The sequence below is a fragment of the Heterodontus francisci genome, chromosome 15 (genome assembly GCF_036365525.1).
Source record: "Heterodontus francisci isolate sHetFra1 chromosome 15, sHetFra1.hap1, whole genome shotgun sequence".
In the NCBI taxonomy this organism is placed as follows: Eukaryota; Metazoa; Chordata; class Chondrichthyes; order Heterodontiformes; family Heterodontidae; genus Heterodontus; species Heterodontus francisci.
Genome location: NC_090385.1, coordinates 58244180 through 58270817, shown reverse-complemented (window position 1 = coordinate 58270817; position 26638 = coordinate 58244180). Strand labels below are relative to the sequence as shown.

At 41.9% G+C, this 26638-nt stretch overlaps 1 protein-coding gene across 1 annotated transcript in view; it reads right to left on the bottom strand.

Annotated features, from left to right (window-relative positions):
- Positions 1-26638, bottom strand: part of klf5l (Kruppel like factor 5 like) — an 82642-nt gene that overhangs the window by 29411 nt on the left and 26593 nt on the right. The window contains exons 3-4 of the mRNA XM_068047587.1: positions 24882-25755; positions 22480-22539 (exon numbers count right to left, since the gene is read on the bottom strand). Coding sequence (XP_067903688.1) covers positions 22480-22539; positions 24882-25755 — 934 coding nt within the window. The remainder of the gene's footprint in view (positions 1-22479; positions 22540-24881; positions 25756-26638) is intronic.

The window sequence follows — 26638 nt, the reverse complement described above, 5'->3', positions numbered from 1 at the left end:
CATTGCCCAGAGAGTTGACCCTACTTGAGTAATCCCCTTCAACTTTGCATCTCTGCTCACTATGTTAAAGGCACTATATAAATGAAAGTTGTTGCTGTACACATCCCACATTCCTATAACACTGGAATATCCATTGTCCTGCACTTCTTCTGCTCACAATACTAGCTGCTTGTTCAGCTATTACACTCCTGCCTCCTGCAACCCCCCAACAAGGTCCCTCTGTTTTTGCATTCAAAACCCTTTTCTCTGACTATAACTTTGCCTTACCATACTATTCAAAGCTAGTTGCCCTTTTGCTTGACATCTACTGTTTTATCTTCAATGCAAAGTGCTTTTGAGACATCATCTTGCAGATGAGAAGTGTAAAACAATATAAGTTGTTGAAATGCTGGTGCAACTGTTTTAATAATAAAGTTACAATTTGGTAGCTTCATTAATGTATTCACGTTCATTGCCAATTGTGTTGGAATAATTCCCCATGCAAGCACATAGGGAATAAAGTTCCTATGATTCTTGTGTTTCGCATAGAGCAACAGAAGTTGGGTAGTCTCTTTTTTAAAATTTGCAATTTTTGAAACTTGTATCGGTTCACAGGCAGAAAACAAAAGCAAAAGACTATTTTAAAAAATAAGCAGTTGTTTCTCAAAACACTTCCTATATTTTGATCTGTCTTTTATGTTGGTACTATTGGTGCAATCAATTCTCATTTAACTTGAGAATTAGGTCGAGGGAGTGTGTTCAAAGCTCTTGTCAATTCAGCCTTGTGATTGTCTTGCAGGAGATGCACGTTACATATGGGCTGTAGAGCTGGTCCTGTCAGTATTTCTCTCCTCACTCCTATTCCTGCTCTCCCCTCCTCTCTCGGGGTTGGATTTTAAGAGGCCGCCGTTGATCTCGGCAGCGAGCTCAAAAAATAGCAGCCTGCACGCCGAAGAGCCGCCGCAATCTCCCGCGCGGCAGCTCATTTAAATAGTCGGGCAGCCCCACCCCCACAATCACGTGGAGGGGGCAGGCTGTCCTCCCCGGAAATGGCATCAGCTGCCTGTGTTCAGGCGTTGGTGCCATTTTAAAAGGGCAGTCAGCCCTGCCAGTCAATTGAATTTTTAAAGCGGTGTCCCACCAAAGTTTATCCATAAATTTCTAACGCCTCTTTCCCACCCCCCCATAACAATTACATTAACGATTTGCCCCTCCCCCATCATTTTAAATCTGACCTACCCCCCACCCCCCACCCCCAAACTGCACAAAGTTTAAAGTTCACCCTTTCCCACCATCCCCTCATCCCCTACACCCATTACGTTTATTTGACCCCATCCAACCCTGGAATGAAAATTTTAACTCCTCCCCCTCCCCACCAGTGTCCTGCCGGCTTTCCCCGGAAGGGGAATCGTAGGTGCGGGAGTGCTGGCCGCCGCATCAAAGATTGCGGCGGGCCTGGAAGATTTCAGGTAAGTTTATTTAAATTTACTAATTATTGAAATGCTGTTCTCGTTGCCCAGCGGCAGAGGGGCTTCCACAGAGCTTCGTCGCTGCCAGGAGGATTAGGCTGGGCTCTCGCAGCATCGGCCTCCGTGGCGGGCCGCTGCCAGACCCATATTCCGGCACCCCGGCCACGGAGCCCGACATCGTGGGATTGGTAAAATCCAGCCCTAGCTCTCTTATGCTTTACCAGAGAACTGCCATAAGGTGGCCTAATCTGATTTCGAATTTTTTTGAAGTTAGGAATCTAACTTTCCATCAGTAGGTCAATCAAGATTCCATAGAATACAACAGCTGCATGGCAGCCCACTTGCACCTCATAAATACTTATGACGCAAACATCAACAGAATGATAAACGTTGATGTAAAAAACACTATGACAGCATTATAACACCAGGTAACTGTAATGCTAAGCAATTTTGTAATTGCAGCAGAACCTGCTTGAACTCTGCATTCTTGCCCATGTTGATTCTTTTGGACTGAACTAAGTCGAAGGGGAAAAGTATTGCAAGAAAGAAAGAGATTCAGCTATTGTCTCTGGGGTCATGCTCTATAAATGTGATTAAGAGCTGTTCGCTGATTTCAAGAGGTTTCATGAAAGCTTCATTAGGTGCTTACAAAGCCATTACCAGCCTCCATTCACCTGGGAATTCCTTGGGTTAATTAGGCCTTCTTGTATCTTTTGATAGGTCTGCATAGCTGTTGACTACAAGTTGACACTAGATAATACTGCGTTCCCTCCAGACAAAGAAGCAGAAGAAAATATTTGGAATTTGATCATTACCTGTACAATTATTAGTTCTATAGCCAATAAATAGATTCATTATTTAAAAGCAACAATAATACATGTGCCCCCAGAATGCCATTAATGCCACAATTTTATTTTCTCGAGTTATCACAAAAATTACAAGTGGATTGGCAATTAAATTTAATGCAATATTCTTTTACTCTAAATTTAACCTGCTTATAGTGTGAAACAGAATTCAGTGCACAGAAGGCAATGGGGATTTTTTCAAGCTTGTGCATGCACAGTTCTTAAAAACAAAGTTTACAATTTAAATTTTCTGGCTATAGGCCAACGGTAATGATAGCCAAAAGTCCTCGGAGGCTAAGTTCCAGAGACCAAAATAATATTCTGTGTTACAATGCACAGCTTCTATTTCATTAACAATAGACATTATATCTTAAATTAATATGGGTCAAAAAAGCTTTCTATGTGCCAAATATGTTTTGGCTTAAAGTGATATTTTCAGTCTAATGCATACAACACATTTTCTTTAGCATCTGCGCGTGCGTCGAACTGGTGTTGCACGCTGCATGTGTGTCTATATAGTATTACAGTGATTAGTCCTGTAATCGGGGAATATATAACAGTCAATATTCATTGCTGGAAATATAGCAAATTTGCCTGTGCAAAAATAATGCTACGAGAAGTGTCAATATACGTGCACACATTTCATAGAAACCATAGAAACCTTATGATACAGAAGGAAGCCATTCAGCCCATCATGTCATGCCGGTCAATGAACAGGTACCCAGCCTAATCCCACCTTCCTGCACTAGGTCCATAGCCCTTCAGGCTATGGCTTTTCGAGTAGACATCCAAGTACTTTTTAAATGTGGTGAAAGTTTCTGCTTCTACCACCTTTTGAGGCAGTGAGTTCCAGGTCCCTACTGCCCTCTGGGTGAAAAAATGTTATCTCATCCCCCCTCCAATCCTTCTAACAATTACTTTAAATCAATGCCCCCTGGTTTTTGACTCCTCTGCTAAGGTAATTAGGTCATCCCTATTTATTCTATCTAGGCCCTTCATAATTTCATTCACCTCAATTAAGTCCTCCCTCAGCCTCCTCTGTTCCGAGGAAAACAACCCAAGCCCATCCAATCTTTCCTCATAGCTAAAATTCTCCAGTCCCGGCAACATGTTCATAAATCTCCTCTGCACCCTCTTCACTGCAAGCACATTTTTCCTGTAATGTGGTGACCAGAACAGTACGCAGTACTCAAGCTGTGATCTAACTAGTGTTGTATACAGTTCTAGCATAACCTCCCTGCTCTTATATTCTATGCCTTGGTTAATAGAGGAAAGCATGCTACATGCGTTCTTAATCACTTTATCAACCTGTCCTGCTACTTTTAAGGATCTGTGGATATATAGTCCAAGATCCCTCTGTTCCTCCACTCCCTTGCCTTGTTGCACCTCCCAAAATGCATTACCTCACACTTCTCCTGATTGAATTCCATGTTTCACTTTTCTGCCCAACTGACTAGACCATCTATATCTTCTTGCAATCTAAAGCTTTCCTCCTCACTGTCAACCACAAAGCCAATTTTTGTATCATCTGCAAACTTCTCTATCATGCCCCCTATATTTGAGTCTAAATCATTAATATAAACTACAAAAAGCAAGGGACTGAGAACTAAGCCCTGCGTAATCACTCTGCTAACAGCATTCCAGCTGAATAAACACCAGTCAACCATCACCCTTTGCTTCCTGCCACTAAGCCAATTTTAGATCCATTTGCCACTGTCCCTTGGATCCCAAGGGCTTTTACTTTTTTGACCAGCCTGCCATGTGGGTCTTTGTCAAAAGCCTTGCTAAAATACATATAGACCATATCCACCCCACTGCTGCCCTCATCAACCCTACTTGTCATCTCCTCAAAAAAATTCAATCCAGTTAATCAGGCATGACCTACCCTTAAGTCCATGCTGACTATCCTTGACATATAATGGGGACGATATTCAACTTCCATCTGAAACAGGTGCCCGCTAGTGCTGGCATGAGGCATACGAATTAGGAGCAGGAGTAGGCCATTCGGCCCCTCGAGCCCGCTCCGCCATTCAATAAGATCATGGCTGATCTGATTGTAACCTCAACTTCATGAATACACTGCCAGTAAGCAATTAACCCACTACAGCTCGCTGGGTATGAGAGGGTGGGAAATTGGACACTGAACCAACCAGGAATTCAAGTCTGGAGGGAAGAGTGTGGCCAATTCTGTGCAGACCTCGAGAAAGCTGGCAGTGATCTGATGTTTGGGGACTCAGAAGTTGAAAATTGTCCCATCTGTCTTCATATATAGGCGGTGATTTACCCCATATATTTTAGGCGCTAAAGAGTCTTTGAGGTGGCCAAGATGGGATCTTAAGCTGCAACGACAGTTTAGCTTGCCTTTAGTTTAAGACTGCATCTTGGTAAAGGAGTTGAAGTGCATGCTAGGAAAAGCTGCCCTGATTCTCTAATTGACAATTAAATTGTTCGCGAGCGCCCATTAAAGAAGCTGCACACTGTTTTGGTGGCTAGCACTTCAAATAATAACCTCTCTTAACAGTGACCAACCTAACAGGAGTAAAAAAGTCATTACTTAGGATTCTGAGTACTACTTAAAGCCAGGCTCAGCTTTCATTGTTCAATTTTTGCTGGCGGTTTGCAGAAAACCTTTGAGACATGTCAGGAGACTTTGTGGAGTACTTTCTCAAGACTTCACCAACATCTCAACATTTTTCCTGGAAATTCACTGAGGATTTCACCTATAGAGTGTGAGTACTGTGCTACTTTACCTTATTGGAGACCCGAGAGGAGTCTCCAGGAGAGAGAGAATGATTGGTCATAGTAATCTTGCTAGGGTACCCTTTCGGTTTGATTGTGGAATGGAAGGAGATGAGGCCAGGCAGAACAGCATGAGCTATTGCAGGAGAGAGGGACAGGAGGGCAAGTGAACTCCTTTCCCCAGCTCCTTTTGCAGGTACAGGACGTCCCTCCGCCTCTGGACCTCCACTGTCGCGTCGAAGAACATATGCATCCTCTCTCCCAGTCCCTGAACCATCCTGAAACATTCCACTGTGTGTCAGCCAATGTACTCCACACCTTCACTGGAAGTAGATGTGTAGAGGCTACATATCACTCCACGAAAATTGCTTCTAAACAGTGCTTAAGTGCTGAACCTGCAGGAGTCTGTTTTTGTGTCTCCAGGCCTGTCTAAATAATGGTAATCATCAATTAGCCTTAAAACTGTAGGCTAACACCAGGCTTTCAAAGAGGTATGCCTTATTAGCCCAGTACCCACATAGTGCCTATTTTCACCCTTTCACCAAAATAACCCCTTTGTGATTTTAAACTAAAATCAAAAGTTCTATGAGCACCTGAAAAGAGATTGTAGACCTTGCCTCAAAAGTTCTGATCAAAATATTGTTTCTCTTGTACTATGCTTATGTGCCATATATATTTCTTTTGTAGCCTTGGTCTACAATCGATTGTGAATCAGATGCTGATGGAGCTTGTGTATTTCCATTGACTTCAATGAGAAGGAATTTTGGGTGGGGTTTATAACCTGCGACCACTCTGTTACTGCCCATTTTAAACTCCCGCAAGTGAACACACAGAGCCCAAGAAATAGGAGCGGAAGTAGACCATTTGGCCTATCGAGCCTGCTCCACCATTCAATACGATCATGGCTGATCTTGGGCTTCAATTTCACTTTCCTGCCCACTCCCCATAACCCTTGATTCCCTGCGAGACCAAAAATCTATCTATCCCAGCCTTAAATGTATTCAATGATGCAGTATCCACAACCCTCTGAAGTAGAGAATTCCAAAGATTCACAACCCTTTGAGTGTAGTAATTTCTCCTCATCTCAGCCCTGAATGATTGGCCCCTTATCCTGAGACTGTGCCCCGCGTTCTAGATTCCCCAACCAGCAAAAACCATCTCTCAGCTTCTACCCTATCAAGCCCTTTCATAATCTTGTATGTCTCAATTAGATTGCCTCTCATTCTTCTAAACTCCAGAGAATATAGGCCCAACTTACTCAACCTCTCATCATAGGACAACCCCCTCATCACAGGGACTAATTTAGTAAATCTTCACTGCACTGCTTCCAGTGCAAGTGCATTATTTCTTAAATGTGGAGACCAAAACTGCACACAGTATTCCAGGTGCGGTCTCACCAAAGCCCTGTACAATTTGAGTAAAACTTCTTTATTCCTGTACTCCAATCCCCTTGCAATAAAGGCCAACATGCCATTTGTCTTCCTAATAGCCTGCTGCACCTGCATGTTAACCTTGTGCGTTCCTTGTACGAGTACCCCCCCCCCCCCCCCACCCCCCAAGTCTCTCTGAACATCAACACTTACCAGTTTCACACCTTTTAAAAAAGATTCTGCTTTTCTATTTTTACGACCAAAGAGAACAACTTCACACTTCCTTAGATTATACTCCATTTGCCATCTTGTTGCCCACTCACTTAACCAGTCTATATCTCTTTGCAGCCTCTCTGTGTCCTCCCCACAGCTTACCTTTCCACTGAGCTTTGTATCATCAGCAAACTTAGATACATTACTCTCTGTCTCTTCATCCAAGTCATTAATATAGAGTGTAAATAGCTGAGGCCCCAGCACTGATCCTTGCGGCACCCCACTATTCACTGCATGCCAACATGAAAATGCCCCATTTATGCCCACTCTCTGCTTCCTGTCTGTTAACCAATCCTCTATCCATGCTAATATATTACCTCCAACACCATGAGCCCTTATCTTGCCTATTAATCTTTTATGTGGCACCTTATCAAATGCCTTTTGGAAATCCAGGTACACTAGATCTACTGGTTCCCCTTTAACAACCCTATTAGTTACATTCTCAAAAAACTCTAATAAATTTGTCAAATAGGATCTCCCTTTAGTAAAATGATGCTGACTTGTTTTAATCATACAATGCTTTTCCAAGTGAAATGTTAAGACTTCTTTAATAATAGTTTACAGCATTTTCCCAACGACTAATGCTAGGCTAGGTGGCCTGTAGTTCCCTGTTTTCTCTCTACCTTCTTTCTTAAGAAGTTGTGTAACATTTGCCAACTTCCAATCTGATGGGACTATTCCTGAATCTAAGGAATTCTGGAAAATCATAACCAGCGCATCCACTATCTCTGCAGCTATCTCTTTTAGAACCCTATGGTGTAGGTCATTTAGTCCCGAGGACTTGTCAGATTTTAGTCCCTCAAGTTTCCCTAATACTTTTTCTCGTCTGTCAACTTCCTTAATTTCCTCACTCTTTTTAGCCCCTAGGTTACTGCATATTTCTGGTACGTAACTTGTGCCTCCTACGGTGAAGACAGACACAAAATATTTGTTCAATGCCTGTGCCATTTCCTCATTCCCCATGATGATTTATCCTGTCTTTGCCTCTCAGGGATCAACGTCTCCTTTAGCTACTCTCTTCCTTTTTATATACTTATAAAAGCTCTTATAATCTAAAAACAGTTGAATGTTCCACCCATTAAACACCTGTTTCTTGAATATCTTAATGCTTTTATTCATTATGTGACCAAGGTGAACTGTTGCATCACTACACTCATAACTTGTGTGTGTGTGTGTGTGTGTGTATGTGTTTCTGTGTCTGTTTTTTCCAATGCATTTATTTCCCCACCAGTTTTTCCTGATTCCATTAATTTGCCTGTCCTCCTTAATTTTTCATTCTGAAGCTGATTCCATAAATCATTTTAAAATGGAGTTGGAAAGGTACTTGAGGATGAGGAACTTACAGGGTTATGAACAAAAAAACAAAAATGTGGGTCTGCGCACCATTGCTCTTTCAAAGAGCTAGCACAGACATGATGGGCCTAATAGTCTCCTGAGATGTAAGTTTCTATGATTCTATGATGCTGACTGACCTGTTGTGTTTCCAGCATTTTTTGTTTTTGTCTTATATTAATCCATCTGTGGGTTGAGTTATATGAGAGGTGGCTTCCTAATTCCAAAGGTATAAACTAATTTCTGCAATTCTTGTTCTCAGGGTTCTTATTCAGGGTTAACCATGCAGAAACTTCTCCCCATTAAATTCTCTCATTTCACTATGTTTTACAACAAACAGAACACTGCGTGAGCAATGGAAATTGTGCACATCTAAAGTTTCCAAAGAGTGATTTGCTTTCTCTACTCCTATCCCCTCCCCACTAACACATGAACACTTGAGGTGTATTTCCAGGTTTGCTGCAATGGTCACTCTCTGCAGGTTTCTCACTTCCTATTGATTGAAGAGGGATTACCAGTAGGTAACCTGAGGTACTGTGAAAGCAGTTTCTACCCCAATGCACCACTAGTTCATTAGGTTTTCCTAATTGCTTGGGATCAATTTTCCAAGCAAGAATTTTTTTTTGACTGTGTCTGTACAACAAGAACAATGCAGTGCACTGAGACAGGTAAGAACAGAATAAAATGCAAAGTAATCAGGGCCCCTATTCCCAGGTGAATTGGGTGGGGGGGGTTCCACAAAGCGCATCGGCTCCTATTTCCTTAGTGTCAACAGTTCACTGACATCACAGCATTGCCTGAAATAACATGAATGAGGCAAAAAGAAATGTGGTTTAGCAGGTTTTCCCAAATGAATTTCAACAGCACTCTGAAGAAGTGAACTCTGGTAGACTGTCAGGCAGAATTTACTGTTTTAATTCATGTAACCTTCTAGTACCTCTGCAGTGAAACCTGCCAGCTTGTTTTATATAGTATCAGATACTGGCATCAGAGCTAAAAGGGACTCAGACATTACTCCAGCACAGAAACTGTAACCTGAAGCTGGCTATTCATTTAAATCAGCTCCAGGTTATTTTAAATAGTACAACTGTCTGATACAACAATATCCTGATTTATCAAACTGTGAAAGTAAGGCAGTTCTTTGCACTGCCATATATGGAGGGGAGACAATTTGTGTGCTAAGTCAGTAGTTTGAACTGAAGTACAGTGCTGCAAAGAATGAATATGGCTGTCGTGTCAGCTTAACTGAAATGTTTCACTTATGTAAATGCTTCTGCCACGTTTTATATTGCAGAACTCCACCTCCTTAAAGTCAAGAAACAATGTGGCATGGCTGCCAACATCCCAGGTTGATCATGTTTTACGTTGTGGAGAGATTGCACAGCGCTGCACGGCAAAACAAAAAGGACTGTGCACAGCAGAGTTATTTAAGAACAGTCACCAGAACTTTAATTTTCTGGTTATGGAGCTTCCCTATTGTTTGGAAAGAATTGTCCATACATGGCAGCATAGGCATATACAGGCCAGTTGAGTATTCGATCCTTCTATGGTGACATACATTGCTCATTGCTGCTAATAGCAGCTGTTTTATTTTTGTCATTATTGCAGTTGTGGGAGAGAGGGTAACACTTTGAGGTTGTAGTCTTGTACTTCGTTGACCAGGGAGGCATCCGCACCTCTTTATTTATAAATCTGCAACCAAAGTAGGGGTGGCAGCATTGGAATATAAAGATGACAACTGAATGGCCTATTGGAGTGAGAAACTGTACTTTTCACCATTGTCATGCTCACGTGAAGCGCAGCGATGAACATACAAAGCCCAAACTGAAGAGTTATAAAAATTAACTTTTCCTTTAAAAAAGTGGATAATGTGCTGCAAAATGGCCACCAAAGGTCAAATGACCTGGCCCTGTGTATTCAAATTGTCTTACTGTCTGTTAAGGACAAAAGGATACGTTCCAAACACCCATCCTAAACCCAACAAGAGACATTTTTGAATTGAATGGGTTCTTCTGAAACAAAGAAGGTGTGAAGTAGCCATACTCTGGTCCATTATTGGACACTACAGGGAGGGGGCTATGTGTCTCCCAACAGAGGCAACATGTGAGAGATTTGTGACTTAAAAAGTATCTCTTTGGATAGAGAGGGAGAGATTAGAACAAACATCACAAAACCCTGTGCAGCTAAGAGCTGTATGAGAAAGGAATCCTGATGTGAATTCTACACTTCAAATTGTTGCAGCAGAGCACTGAAAAGTGATCATCACCTCCAGACTGAAGTCTCAACCACCAGAAAAAATCTAAAAACAACCCAGGCCTGCAACTTTAAAAGAGAAATTGTCTTCTGAGAAAATTCAACAGGTTTACTGTGAACCCCAAACACTTCACTTCAAACCACTTACCCTTTTCCTCTCTATTTGTGCGTGTGTGTGTGTGTGTGTGTGTGTGTGTGTGTGTGTGCGCGCGTGCACATGCGAGTGAGTGGGTGAGGTAATGACCATTTTAGGAATGCATATTGCTCAATAAATAGTTAATTTCTTTGTTTTAAACCTACAAGAAAGCATACCTCTGCCTGTTTAAAAATAAAACACAAGGGGTTAAAAACATAGGCTGCGATCAGTTGTGAGGTAAACAGTGGGAACCACCCACACCCCTTAACATCTGGCTGTAACACCATACTGACCAATTGCTGATGACTGATTTACTTTACAACTTGCAGTGAATGACCTAGCTCTCTAAATGCATAACAGCTTGTGATATTTTGCCTACTGCTACAAAGTTTCTATTAAACAGAGTTAAAATGTATAAGAATTAATAATTGATAATCTCATGGCATTGCTCCCTCACCACTGGCACAATTTCACTGCAGTGTGTACCATCAACAAGATGCACTATAGCAATTTTCCAAGACTTGTTTGATAGCAGTTCCCAAACCTACGACCTCTACTATCTAGAAGGTCAAGGACAGCAGGTGCATGGGAAAATCACCACCTCCAAGTTTCCCTCCAAGTCACAAATCATCCTGACTTGGACATCTATTGTTGTTCCTCTATCGTTGCTGGGTTAAAATCCTGGAACTCCCTCCTTAACAGCACTGTGGGAGTATCTTTACCATACGGACTGCAAACAGTTCAAGAAGGTGGTTCACCACCATCTTCTCAAGGGCAACTAGGGATGGGCAATAAATGCTTGTCAGTGACGCCCATATCCTGAGAATAAATAAATAAACAAAAGAAATGGGTGAAGGACACTGAAATGAGAAGCAGCATGGACCTGGGGCACACATGGAGCATTTGTGAAATAGCCATGAAACTGGCAAGTCGCGTTAGATGCCAGGGGTGCAGAACATCCATCTGGTGGGTAAGAAGTTTTATAGTAGCCAATTTTTTTTTAATGCTTCGTGACTGGATGTAGATTGAAGGTGCAGCTGATGGACAAAAATGGATAATTTCTTGTTTTGCTTTTCCAATTTGGTTGTTACTAATCATGTGATCAGTACTACACATAATTAACAATCAGAAAGGAGACAGGGACTGGACAATTTTATTGTTAAAAATGTGCTTGTACAAATGAATGATGGTCATGTTCTTCAAGTGCTTGCATTATGACAAACTTGCTCACTTCACAAGCATTGGAGGTAATCATATAGTCAACAATAGAGTAAGATTGCAGTTTTGTAACATGGGCAATGCCTGCAACTGCATCCAGTGCAAAGTATTGTAACAGCAGCAAGATGCATTTTCTAGAAATGCAACCGTTAAGTGTTGTGTGATTACCTTTAAGAGTGAGGTCCTTTTAAGATATTAGTATGCTAATGAGCTGTGTATCAGGATGCAGTCATGTGACTACATGCCTGTCTCTCTCTCTCTGTAACTGTAAAACTAAGAGGCAAGTCTTGTTAATAGCTCTGTACTGTATATATTAGCTGTCTAATAAACCTGTTTGAAATCTTTAATCAACTGAACTCCACGCATCTCATTAAAGTCCTTGTGTACATCAAACATGCTCTTATGACATTTCTGTGTGCACTATTTTTATGCAAATGTTAAAAATTCCTACCTATATTAAGCATTCGTACATGAACCTCACCAATTGAAATTTCTAACTTACAGCGTATAGTGGTGTCCATTATGCAATTATTTCCTCTCAAATCCTCTTCTAATAATTTGAGCTGTTTTCATTAACTAGCTGTTCCCACCAGATTTCTAAAAAGTACAATCGATATTACATTCATTTTGGAACCTGATTGCATGTACATGTTTGGATTTTATTTATTGGCCATGAAACTATGTTTAATAACTTGCTCTGGGATCTCCTGTGTCAGTCATGCTTGTTAGTGTTTGATTGGTGCGTAGGTGGGTGGCTTTGTTTATCTAGCATTATACTTGATGCTGAAAGAGCAAGCTAGGACATGTGGAGACTTTGAGAGCTGATGCAGTCAAAGGATTAGGTGCTGTGCTTTAATGCTAATGAAAACAATCCAATACAAAACTGTGAAGTTACAAATATGCTTTATGGATAATCCTTTGGCATAACTGTGAATGGCTTTTGGTTTGTATAACAATGAAAAGAATGTAGTCTTGCCATGACTGTTGAAAGACTATTGACCTAAATTTAAATAAAGATAGTGAGACATTTTCTATCCTGCAGCTATTGGATATCCTCATGTTTGTTGTAATATTGCTTGGGGTATGGATAGAAAGCAAAGCATCAGTGTAAGTTTATCTTAGAACATCCATTTTCTTGGCAGGTCATTGCATGTGCTCTGAACTTTGAAAGACTGAGAAACCGAGGTAAAGGGATAAGGCTCATTGTCTCAGACACCAGCAAAGTTGAAATGGGTGAAAGACATTAGATACATCAAGGAGTAGTTAGGTGATGCTAGGCTCGGTCCTTTAAAAATCCAGAGACCGTGAAGAAGGAAAGACCGAATGAGGCAAGGAGTTGAAGTCTTGAGATCCTGGGAAGAGACGTTGTGATGAGTTTACACACTAAGGATGCAAGAGGAAGAATGTAAAGGATGAAATATTTAGAAGGAACAAGAGAACATGTTCAGAATTTAGAATTACATGGCTAAGTAATTCATTTGATCTGCTCTACAGCAATATATCTGGATCCAGCATACTAATGCCATTTGTTTAGAAAATCTATTGACCTAATAGCATTGGTTACTAAACACATATATTGCTAAAGACTGTTACAATAAGGCCCTATAGTTGTCATAAAACATTAATGCAAACTTAAAATAAATGGATTAATGCCTCAATTAAAATAGCAGAGCGAGCAATTCCAGACAAATATGTTGAGTATTGATTTGAGAATCAATATAGTCAAGACAGTTAAATTATGTGATTTCAGTATAATTGTATTGATAAATATGAACCAATGAATTTATTTGCTGAACTCCTATATGGTTCTTGCTGCTAATTACAATTTAGGAATGAAAACTAGAGATATGTTTGAATAAAACATGCATCTGAATATTTAATTTTAATGTATTTTGGTGCATCTTCTATGTTCCAGCTATAACTGAGGGGGATGTTCAGAAGATGTGAAGTTGATTAAAAAATTAGTATCAGTGGCTCTGTCCTTTAAACAGGTGCCACACAGATTAAATCATTCAGGGTCAATTCCAAGGAGATTCTTTCTCTGCATTCATATGAAATATACTCAGCTAATTTTCTTATCTGACAATTTACCTTTTCGCACATGAAACAAAAAAATAAGAAAACTGGCACAGTCTTATTTTAGCCATTGGGTGTGCACTAATTTTGACACAATGGGCAGAATTGTCCCAGCCATGTGGAAGCGGGTTCAGGTGTATGTGGGGTAAGAATGTCCTGCAAAATGATGTCAAGCTGGGATCCCGTGTCATCCTGCCCCCTTCCAGCTTTCCCCGGGGCGGGCTCAGTCATAAAATCATAGAAAGTTTAAGGCACAGAAAGAGGCCACTTGGCCCATCGTGTCTGTGCCGGCCGAAAAACAATGCACCTATTCTAATCCCACCTTCCAGCATTTGGGCCATAGCCCTGCAGCTTACGGCACTTCAGGTGCATATCCAGACTCCTTTTGAAGGTTTCTGCCTCAACTACCCTCTCAGGTAGTGAGTTCCAGACCATCACCACCCTCTGAGTGAAAGAGTTTTTCCTCATCTCCCCTCTAACTTTTCTACCAATCACTTCAAATCTATACCCCCTCATCACTGACCTCTCTGCTAAAGTGAATAGACCCTTCACCTCCACTCTATCCAGGCCCCCCAAAATTTTGTACATTTCAATCAGATCTCCCTTTAGCCTTCTCAGTTCCAAGGAGAACAACCCCAGCCTATCCAATCTTTCCTCATAGCTGCATTTTTCCAGTCCCGGTAACATCCTTTTAAATCTCCTCTGTACCCTCTCTAGTGCAATTGAATCCTTTCTGTAATGAGGTGACCAGAACTGCACACAGTACTCAAGTTGTGGCCTAACCAATGATTTATACAGTTCGTGCCTAAGCTCCCTGCTCTTATATTCTATACCTCGTCTAATAAAGGAAAGGATTCCATATGCCTTCTTAACCACATTATTGACCTGTCCTGCTACCTTCAGGGATCTGTGGACATACACTCCAAAGTCCCTTACTTCCTCTACACTTCTCAGTATTTTCCCATTAATCGTGTATTCCTTTGCCTTGTTTGATCTCCCCAAATGCATCATCTCACACTTCTCCAGGTTGAATTCCATTTGCCACTTTTCTGCCCATCTGACCAGTCCATCAATATCTTCCTGCAGCCTACAGCTATCCTCCTCGCTATCTACCACACGGCCAATCTTTGTGTCGTCCACAAACTTCTTGATCATGCCCCCTACATTTATGTCCAACTGGTTACACCACAAAAAGTCCTGTGAGGAATTCCCGTGGGTCTAGCAGGAAAGCAATTGAGGTGAATAAAGAGCCTTTTTAATCATGAATTTCTTCTTTCCCAACAGTGCATAGTATCTATACTGTATTTGCATCTCGCTAGGGTCACCAAGGCGAGTGCACAGCAGGAAGAGCTTCTTCCGTGAAACTGGCAAGCTGGGAAGGCTTTGATCAGTTACACTGAAGAGCTCCAGTCCTGGCCATTGAGGGATTACTGCTCAAAACACTTCTTCTCTCAGAGAGCACTTTCACTGCTTGACAGGTGATTGCCAACTTCTTGGGAGGCACTTCACTCACCTTTTAGCTGCATTTCCCCGTTGTCAGCTTCAACAGTGCATTGGAGCAGCTTATGCAGCTCCACCTTACACCTCTGCTGAGGGGCAAGAGCGGAAGCCACACCACTGCCAACAACTCCAGCAGCAGCAGGAGCATCACCAGCAGTAGCACTAGCTACCTTCTTATCCATATGCCCCTCCACAGGGCGGATGGGATGGACACTGAGATCCAGCAGGAAGGAGGCGAGACCACAACTCAGGGTCTACAGTCAGAGGAGCAGTTCTCTTGACATGTCTGAGCACCAGTGCCTCAGGAGGCTCAGGCTCTTATGGCAAGATGCTGCTGACATTTGCAGCCTCCTGGAACAAAATCTCCTTCCCACTGGAGCATGTGGGCATGCATTGCCAGTGGCCAACAAGGTGCCAGTTAGTGAAGGGCCACCTTCCCTCGGCCCCGTCCTCCGTTGCATCCCTGCCTTGCGGCAAGTTGTGTGCTCGCTTCTCCTGCTAGGAGTGAAATCAGGGAGTGGTGAGTCTTTGTAATGGCTTGTGTGGAGAGGAGTGAAGGACACCATTTGTGGCATGGGTGCAAGAGGGCAATAGGCTGAGGTGAGTGTGAATGTTGACTGTTTGGATAGGGATGTGAGGTGCCTGCAGAGAGAGAAATGAGTGAAGCTACAAGGTGTGTTGCCCTGAGGTGTGCTGTGCAGGAGAATGCTGATCAAGTCAGAGTGTGAGGCTTGGCAATTGAAAGTGTCACACCACTCATCTGTCATGCCCTTATGACGGCCTCGATCCTCTTGGTGCACTGTCTCCAGTTTGAAGGGAGCACACTTCTGCTGTTAATTTCCTCAGTGACTTCCATCCATGCCTGCTTGTTTGGAGAAGTTGTCCTCTTTCTCCTGTCTGTGGGAGCTCACTTCACAGCAGCCCTTCAGATCCCACTGCAGGACTCCCAGCTAAGAGTGAGAGACCTGGGGAGCAGGCTTCTCAGGACACCTCTCCATTCCTGTAATTGCTGCAGCCTCAAAAAAATCCAAGTGCTGCATGCTGTGGTCCCTTTAATTAGAAATCCTTCCTTTAACAGAATGGACACATCATCCTGCCTGCCCCCCCAATAGGTCGGGGAACCGAGAGGCAGGATGCTAAAGTCATTACTCTGGGAAAAAGCCTCAGCAAAGCCCACCCATTAGGAAATTGGGTTCCTGACACAAAAATTGTCCCGCTGTTCCAGCAGGGGCTAAGTGGAGAAGATTCTGCCCAATAGGGCAAGGTCTCCTCTGTTCACTATTTATAGTGGAATTCCTAAACAGGAATATAAAGGTTTACAAATGGTGAACAGAGGAATTCTTCTCTCAGTCTTTTTGGTGGGGGGAGGGGAGGTTGTATCTTCGAGCAGCCTACACCTATTGAGTGATACAGCTTGGTTCATAGCTAATGATTTGATGTGATTTGGAAATGGTAACAGCCAGATGATCTGGATTTAGATCCAATTCAAAGCTCTGTTTTTGTCTGCTTTTGAAGCATTGTTGTTCTTGCATGGCTTTTGCTTTTTTGTGCTGTTGATGCTGTGCTAAAATAAACAGAAAGCACACTTGCCTAACATGGCCAGCATGCATAGTCTGAGGTCGAAGATGATCAGAACTGAGTACATTTATCTTTAAAAATTGAGAAACCTAAGTGGACGACCTAAATCCATAGTGCAAAATTTCACCATGATTGAAAATAGGAAAGAAGATGAGTTGATCTAAATTCACTTAATTTGGATATTCATTGTTCTGTCCATGATATAAGCTGTGGTTTATTTCAGTTCTAGAGAAGCAGAGGTATTTAATATGGATTGCTTGTCCACATCCATTTATTTCAGACCTATTGGCAAATTGGCAGGCAGAGAGGGCAAAAAAATTACCGCAGTACTAAAGAAATTTGAAGTTTACAGCACAGAAAGAGGCCATTTGGGTAATAGTGTTTGTGCTAGCAATTTTCTAGAGCAAGCCAGAATAAAAACCACTACGCCCTCTCTTCGCATGCTCTTGTATTGTTCACTTTCCAAATGTTTAACTACACATGTGTCCAGCTGATCTATGCAACTAATGTGCTCTCACACTGACCCCACAAACTTTGGACCATGGTGTGGGGGTAGGGGCATAGTGTTCAGGCCTCACCAACTTCACTGGGTAGGGCGGCATTTGTCCATCTCTAATTGCCCTTGAGAATATGGTGATGAGCCACCTCTTGAACCGCTGCAGTCCATGTGGTGTAGGTACACCCACAATGCTGTAAGGAAGGGAGTTCCGGGATGTCCAGTAATGGTCCTATTGATACCCTGAACAAGGGGCTGCTCTGCCAAAATATGTATTTTTTTAAAATACATTTTTCAGGCCTTGTCTCCATCAGTGGGTTCTACATTGTGGAGGTTGGTATGCCATTACAATGATGGGCCCTCTTGCAGTCTGAAGAACTTCTACTAAGAGGAAATGGTGGAAACACAGCATAACAAGGCCTCTGTTGTTTTCTTGAGCTTCCACTGATCTCCTACCAGAGTTAGGCAGAAGACTAGTGGAACCTCCAATGAATTATAGCCCCATAACCATTATATCGGGACATAAAGGAAAAAAAAACACAAGATAAAATAACACTCCTTCAAAATCCATCGGCACCTGGGATCTCTTAAAATTAGGATGCAGAGCATCAATTCACTTTAATGAGATGGTTTATGCTTTTTTACTTTAGATTGCAGAGACCAAGCTTTAATATTCAACTGGTCACCAGAGCTATTTCAAATTAGAAAGCAATTCGAACTGCCCATTATTCTATTTCACCTTTAGAATCTAAATAGACTGGGGGTCTATGGAATTCACATTCAAGTTTAACATCTGTCTTGTTTAATAAAATTGGTAGTTTTTTTTAAGCTGCCAAGCTGGAAAAAGATGGCTGCTATTTCCCTTCCTCTTCTCCCCATTGGCATTTCCTGAGGCAGCTCTCATTTATTTTCATTGTTGTGCAGACATTAGATGCATAAGTGTGACCTTAAAGAAAGGTTCCAATGGGAAAAATGGTGCAGCTGTGAATCCATTGCTCATGTAATAATGTGAGCTGGCTTGGTAGCATGCAAGTGGACTGGAGCCCATGGGGTGGTTTCATGTTCTACAGTCACAGCTGGTTTAGGTCCATGGCTGGTGGCAAGCAATTCATATTTCAGGAGCGTTGCTGATTTCAGAATATGTACTATTTAAAATTGAACAGTATACATCATGTGCTGATGTATCAATGGTGGTCCTATCTACATCCTGTACTGTTGGCTCAGTCATTGTCCTGCATACATCATCATCATTTGCAAGAAATTTCCTCATTTTTCACTGTAAATATGGTGTACAATATTAGGCATAGGGCTGATTTTGTGAGAAAATCAGTGTGTAAGTGATTTGCATTGCTGATAAACCAATATACACGAGATGCTTACTCTTTCTGGCTGCTCCAGCCAACCCTATATTAATCATTTCCATAGCTCCGCTCCCATTCAATAACTCAAGTTACCTACTTTAGCTAGCACTACTAATGTGCTGGCGTAGATTTAGGTCTGGATATAAGAGACACAGAACAGCCCAGTTCACTGATGAATCTCAGGAATTTGAGGACTGAAGCACCCCAAACATTAATGCTGGATTTCTACATTTTGCTTGCAGCTTTCCTAGTGATATTTTTTGCCACTTTTTCTTTTCCAGTGAGATTATACATGACAACAGTGCTGTCAGTGTCATCCCATCCAAGACATTTTGAACCCACAAGCATTTCAAATGACTCAGATGGACATATGGGCTATCCAATGGTCATACCTCTGTACTCTATTATAATGGGTGGGGAAGAGAAACAGCACTGGGCTGTGAAGGCAAAAAAAGAGCAGCTATTACCCACCCCCAAAGTGTAGAGGCAGCATAGGTTTTATCGAGGCATTTCTGAGGAGCTGTATCAAGGGAATGCACTTCTCCAAAGGCAGCCACAGAGCACTGTATGACATTTTAGAAGAAGACTTCAAGCTTTAGTCAATGGCAGGCACATTATCTGTAGAGATGAAGTTCACCATGGCCCTGAATTTTTATGGTTCCAGATCCTTCCAGTCAGCCACAAGGGCTCTATGTAATATCAACCAGGGAATTGCAAGGGCCTGCATTCGCTAGGTGACAGTTGCCCTATTCTGAAGAACAGCTGACTTCATCAACCATGGCATAACCCGCACAGAGTAGAGGACGACGTCATTCAATTCTACAGGCTCAATGGCTTCCCTAGGGTACAGGGCCCTGAAGGCAACAAGTTGGAACCTATTGACATACATCAATGGAAAGCTTCTGCTTGCTGATTGTGCAAATTGACTGTGATGCCCAGCATATGGGAAGTTGCCATGGTGCATTCATCCTGCAGCATTCAGCTATCATAGTTATTTAGCGAGGGTAGCTGAATTGAGGGATGAATCCTGGGGAGAAGTCCTACTTGCTGATACCATGGCTGATGATACCATTCAGTGTGACCATAGAGGTGCATTGCAATTGAACCCATCGTAAGAATCCTGGGAATTCCCTACATTGGGTTTTCTCGCTAATTAATAAAACTAACTCAAATACTATGACTGACTGAATATAAATTAGAGTTTTCATTAGTTGTGATGTGATATTGCTTATACTGAGCTATATTTTTAATCCTGCTTGTGATAGGCTCCGGGTAAAAAGCAGTTGAGAAATGAATTGATGGGAAACTATGGTTTGGACTTTCATTGACTGAACGTTTTATTGTAAACTTCAACAGAAATCTTGTAGAGTGTGAAAAAAGACAGCTTGCTATGTAAGAAATCAAAGATAAAGACCTTAGCAGAATCTCAGAGGCCCAGATGTGGGTCGAGCCGAGACATAACAGCTGAATACGAAGGCCACCATGTTTTCCTTGCTTTAGTCAAACTTGGCATTGGAATGTTTATGAGCTGATAGAAGGCAGAGTGTGGGAAGCTAGAGATTTTGATCTGACCTGGGCAGGGAGATGGTTAAATGACATATTTGTAATTGGGCCGTTCAAATGATAGCGAGGTAATGATTGGGTTAAATCGGCCTCTGTAGACTGCGCCGCGAAAACAAAGTATAAGAAGGGATCCCCTGAGCAGAGAGAAAAGAGGTATTTGGCCAGAGGAGATTTGGGACCATCACGCAGATGGACACAGAAGGACGGGCTGCTGGAGGATCCACACACGTGTTGTATTGACTAGCGTTGTCACGTGGAGATCGCGCTGCTACCCAGGGTGTTATGGTAATGCTATTGTGTTTTGATACTACTGCTTAGACATTAGTATGTGTCAGGTCTTATTTATACTGAATAAAATATAACCACTGTCACCAATAAGGATGATCACTTTGAATCATTTCAGAACTTGAGAATAAGGGGTTAAAGGGTTAATTGACTCTGATACCCCGAATTCCAATACCATGCAGCAACCAGGCAGGTAGAGGAATCTTATTCAGATGCATGAACAAGTCAGGGTTGCAGGGTGGTGGAGGGGATGGTTGTTACTTGCAGTACATGCCAGGAATATGTTGCGCAGGCATGTATGTTGCAGGATAGAGTGATAGAGCTGCTCAAGCATACTGTAGTTTGAAGAGTATGTTGTACTGTTTTAAAAGAGTTAAGAGATAGGTGATGACCAGGGTGGACAAGAAAGGCAAAGCATGGTGAGAGTTTTACATTGCCAGCTCTGGTCAAGTTGTTGAACTTCCTGCACTGTTTGGAGTCCTGGGAGTGAGAGAGTTGGCACTCAGTGCTAATACCACCATGATTCATGAACTTGGCCAGCTTGACAATCCAGCTGCTCAGAAGTTGGTCTGTTCTCCCTTCAATCTCCTCCAGGAAGGTTTGCAAGTCTCTAGAGAGGCTTCATGCCCATTTCCAGTGAGTAGTGGGGTAGTTATCTTTCTGTAAAAGGATAAATGAAAATGCTGTTGAAACACTGAAAACACACTAAATATAGATTTTTTTTTTAAATGAAAGAGAGAAGCAATAACAGACACTTACCTCCAACTTCCAAGCCATGTGTTGAAGATTGATGTATGGAAAAACAAGTTTCCATGGGCCCCTATTGATTGCACATGCTCCACACTGGCATTTATATTCTAGTATGAGCAAAATGAACTCTACAGGAAACTGGTGTGAGACGTCCTGTCATAGCAATCAGTAAATGCAACGGCAAAAAAAGTGTGTTTGCAACATAAATTAGATCATGTAAATGTTAGGCCTTGATATACTGCTTTCTCAGTGACAGTCCTCTAAGCATCATGCACTTCTGTTTCAATGATGGTCCTGTATACATCATATACTCTTGTCTCAGTTTTGTAGACATTGTGTACTCTCCCTAACAGCTAAGTATGTATGCAATTTCTATTAACCTTGTAATTTCTAATATTAATCTCCCTCCATAGCTGCAGTCTTTCGTAATTCTGTTACGTATTTCACATTGATCTGCAGCTAATCAGCAAATTCGTGCCCCTTCCCAGTTTCATTATAGCATCCACTGTATCACTTGATTTTACTTAATTTAAATGTCATAAGATTTAGAAAGAACTAACTTTAATAGAATTCCACTACTTTATACAGAAACATTGTAATATTTTAAGAAATTTATACAATTTGATGTAAAAATCTGTTGGGAGTTCACTTTATATATAATTATTTGGGATCCCGTTGCTGAGTTTTTTCAACATAATTTTTGGATCCTTATTGCAAACTTGATCCTTTTCTTTGTAAACAAAAGCTCGTGTGTGGAGTCCTGGAGGGTGGTTGGTATCAATGGAATTGTACTGCAGCAAAAATGAGGGCCCTCAGGAAAATGGGAGAAAGAAAAAGAATTGGCTTTCAGGAGTGTCTGCTGTCGCCTAGTTTTTCCTTTGTGATTAGGAAATTGAGAAGAGTTAAGGATCTGGAAGGAGAATTTTTTAAAACTATGGCCTGACAATGAACACATTTATGAGGTACAGATTACAAATATTCTTGTTGCTTCTATACACTTGTTCTATTAGTTCTATATGCAAGCATTAAGCAATGGCAGAGTACCAAAATTAAAGTGTGGGTACTCACTTCTGTAGAAGTAGCAAGCAGTACATGACCCAGTCCTGTAAAGTGCTCAGACTTGATCCATTTCTATTATCACATTCTTCTTAAACCTTGCATGACTTAGTGTGATCATCAGCTGCACATTTGCTTTGATGGCATAAAATAGAACACATGCTGGCATTGATACACAAAAGCCAAGCAAAACAGCATACCTGTGTGGGTCCTTTGATGCGCTTTCAAGTGAGAACTCTTGGTGTAAACTTTGGTGCAGCCTGCAAAACAAAATATTACTGTGATGTCTTGTTTTAAATGTAGTTTTGGTCATTTCAAATTTATAATTCGCTCTCCTTGCTGAAAAAAAATCTGCTAAAGTTACTCAATTCTGAGCCCAAGCAGTAAACCTCAACCTATGACGTTGTGCTCAGAATGTAGTTGCTGAGCTACTTTGAGAATCAGCCACTTGAAGTACCAGAGTTACTAGCAATATCAGATCGTTGAATATCCGTAAGACTATGTCTAGTATTTCTCTGCTCCAGTCAGAATCTCCCTCTTTATATATACTTCATAAACCAGGCACAGACTTAATTGCAGATATAAAACAATCTTTAGAAAAGAGAAATACCAGTCATTGGTCTGCAGCATTAATTTATAAATAATTCCACCTGTTCTCTGACCTCAGCAATTTATAAATAGCTACATTTCCTTGGATTTGCCAGAGTTAGAGCATTGGACTTGGAACAGACCAAGTCAGCAGTTGAACATCACAAACATGCTTCAGATACAAGACCACTTCTAACCAATGGCACAGAGATTCGCTGCCACACATTTTGGGCTGAACTTTGTTTTCGGCGACGGCCAAATAAAATGGCAGACCACAAGCACGGGCTGCACGCCGCCACGATCTTGCGCGCAGTGGCTCATTTAAATATGCTGGTCTGGCCACCTGCCCCAATCACATGGCGGAGGCGGCCTCAGCGATGCTGTGAACGGTGTCAGCTACCTCTGCGCAGGTGCTGGAGCCATTTTTAAAGGGCCAGACTTTCCCAGAGACTGTAAAGTTGAACCCCGTACTACCTCCCCACTACAGCACAAATTATTGTACGCCCCGTTCTCCCTACCTCAAAACACTTAGCTGGCAGGGTTGAACTCTCCCCCTGCAAATAACACTTCGATTGCAGAGTTGACCCCCCCTCCCCACTACAATAAAAATCCTAAGATCCCCCTTTCCCCAACTCGGTGGTGATGGCTTTCCTTGGACGGGAAAGTGAAGGTGCATAAGTGCCACCCGTCGCACAGAAGATCCCGAACTGCAGGCAAGATCACAGGAAATTGTATTTAAATGTGTTCATGACCTTTATTTAAATGTTTAAAGTTGGGTCCCATCACCGAGTGGCGGGAGGGGAGCCACCATGGAGCCTCACCGTTGCCGGGAAGATTGGGCAAACCCAGCATCGGGCTCTGTGGCGGGCCGCTGCGGCTCCCATTTTCTGGCACCACCCCACCCCCACCCCCACCCCTGAGTCTGACATCGGATGCTGAACAAATTTCAGCCCATTATTTCTCTGTAACATTATGTTAGGTGAGAAGTTGGAGCAGGTTATCTAGCCTCCTTATGCAAACTGCCAATTTTCTGCATTTGTGTCAACTGTAAAGGCAAACACAAGACGAGGTGGAATTCTACCACTCGTCTGTCACAAGTTTTCATGTAAGAACCGTGGAAGCCCTTAACCATTGTTCATGCAGCTTTCCTAAAGTGCCTGTGGCTTTTCATCCGAAGTCACAGCGGATGAGGAGGTGAACCCCATTTGGAGATTCAACTCCAGATTGATCCTCAAAACACTGAGAGATAATTATAAAATGGCACAGTTGGCTTTTTATTTTCTGAATTCAGAATCAAAATATTGCGCAGTAGATAAATGAGGTAATTGCAATAACTCAGCTTGAGTTTCCATGACAGAATGACAGTCATTTAACTACCAAAGGCTTGCATATAGAAAACTGTGTGAACAGGTGAGTTGATGATTTGAGAAGCTCATTAAATTTTTCTGTAGAGAGAACCGCTGCCCATGTGTATTGGCAAGCAGATTGGTGTCTTGGTCACTTGCTAAATTTCAACCACTCCCAAAAGATTTGACATTAAAGCTGGCCATGATAAAAGCCCTCAGCAATGTAAAATTGAACTATGTAGACCAAGAAGATTGCAGATACATTCACTATTCTGAATAGTTTTCTGATCTCAGTTAGAGTAGAAGTAGGGCCGCAACAATTGACTTGACTGCCCCTGCCCAGGGAGCTGATAAAACAAAAATCACACCAGATTATTGCTCCTATTCTGTGACCCCTTGCTAGAAATTGCAATTGGGCATTGAGTTAAGCTAACTTGTGATGCCTTCTATATTAGAATAGACTTCCAAAGTTTACTGTTTAGGTTTACAAATGAAGAATGGCCACTTGGGCAAGGTACAGAAGAACATGAATTAATGCTTTAGTAGAGGAGGAGGCAGCAGCAGTAGCATGGATTTGAGAAAGAAGACTTGGCATTGAATTTAAAATCATAGTAATCATTTTTGTATAGATTATATACAAAAAGCTCTAACTCAACAAGCAGTCATACCTGGAAAATCACAGTGATGAATGCGGCGCTTTTCCAACTCAGGGTTGTTACGTCGGCTGTATTTTGTTGACTGGAAGCTAGGCTGACAGGGCTGCAAGCTGGTCTGAAGGCTATGCATCTGTGGATGATGAACTATCTTTGAAGCCACTGATGCAGCATATGATGGAGGTGGTGAGAGAGTATTGATAAGGTCAGGCTGATTTTCTGGGCTACCAGGTTGGGAGTTTGGTGGTGAGGGTGGCAGATATGAGGTTTGCTGCTGATAAAACTGAGCTGGCACAACAAAGTTGTTTGGTGTCGATACAACAGGCTGAAAGTGTTTAATTGCAGACTGGGTAGGCAGGCTGGTTGCTCCAGCCATGCCTGTTGACATGGTAACACTGTTACAACTGTGAATGACTGTAGTGTTGCCAAGTGACTGGGTAGAGCTCAAAGGCATGTTGACAACATCTGTATTGATTGGCATCTGGTACAGCTGGGGTTGATGTGAACTGACAGGCAGTTGTAGCTCAGTGGAAGAGGCTTCTTGCTTGATGAAGATATTATTCACAGGAACTGACTGTGGCACATTGAACACACTGGTGAATTCAGGCAGGGCATGTGTCGTGGTGGATGTGCATGACTGGGTGAAGTTAGTGACTGGCTCTGTCTTGACTTGTGGCAGAGCTTGCTTTGCTGGTCTGTACAGGCCTGTTCTCAAGTGGGTGATATCAGGCAGGATCAGGTTGATATTCAAGCTATATGGTGATGTTATCTGTTCCTCAAAAAACTCATCTACCACTGAGGCACTCTCTCTTCGGTACTTCTTCTGGTCCAGAACTGTTGGAGCTGGTGGAATCAGTGGGGCTAGATACTTGTCCATTTCCGATCTTACCTTTTTAAAAAAAGTTGAATATATTGTCAAATAATTAAGGATGCCAACTTTGCTAAGCCTTTGAATTCTATGATACTATAACAACAAACTATTAACATTTTTATTGTTTGACTTTCAGTTGACTATTTAACAGACATTAATACTGATGAGCTTCAACGATTTTAAAAAACATCTTAAATTAGAAAACCATTCCTTTATTCCCTTTTGTCATAGTGCACTTAAATTGCATCCCTGTGCTAGATTAACCAGCATCTAGTCCCTTTTGTAAATAAAGACTTTCTTCAGACAATTTAAAACAGTGCTATGAAACTATGGTTTCCTAGTAAGAGGAGCTGGTTATTACTTGTGAGTTTACAGAATGCATTATCTGACACTTACATGGGAGTTGCACCACAACTTGGAGGCAATGTAGGTAAACGCCATAAAATTGCCATTTTCCTAATGGTTCAAATGACAACCATTAAGGCGGTCTCTCCAATGCATTTATATATTTCTTTCTAGCAAAAATCCCTTTTCCGGATTTTTAAAAAGGCTTTCTCCCTTTCCCACTCTAAAGGCCTCTGTGGCATGTACTATCCACGACTGAAAGCAAAAAGACAAGTTGTTCCCAGGCCTGCTGCTTTGAAACACGATGTTGGGTGAAAGTAGCATTTTATTCTGTCAATAATCTCTGCTCAATGCCAGATCCTGCTCAGTTCAGAGGGCAATCAAGGGCATAAAATGCTAACCTATCACTCGAGAACAGTGTAGCTCATGCTGCTACATTGCCCATGAAGTTAACCGTCAGAACAATTAGCACTTTCTTTATGTTTTATCAAATTGCTTCTCAATGTAAGCACCTTTAGATAATTCTACATTAAATTTAAATGTTTGATTTTTTTTA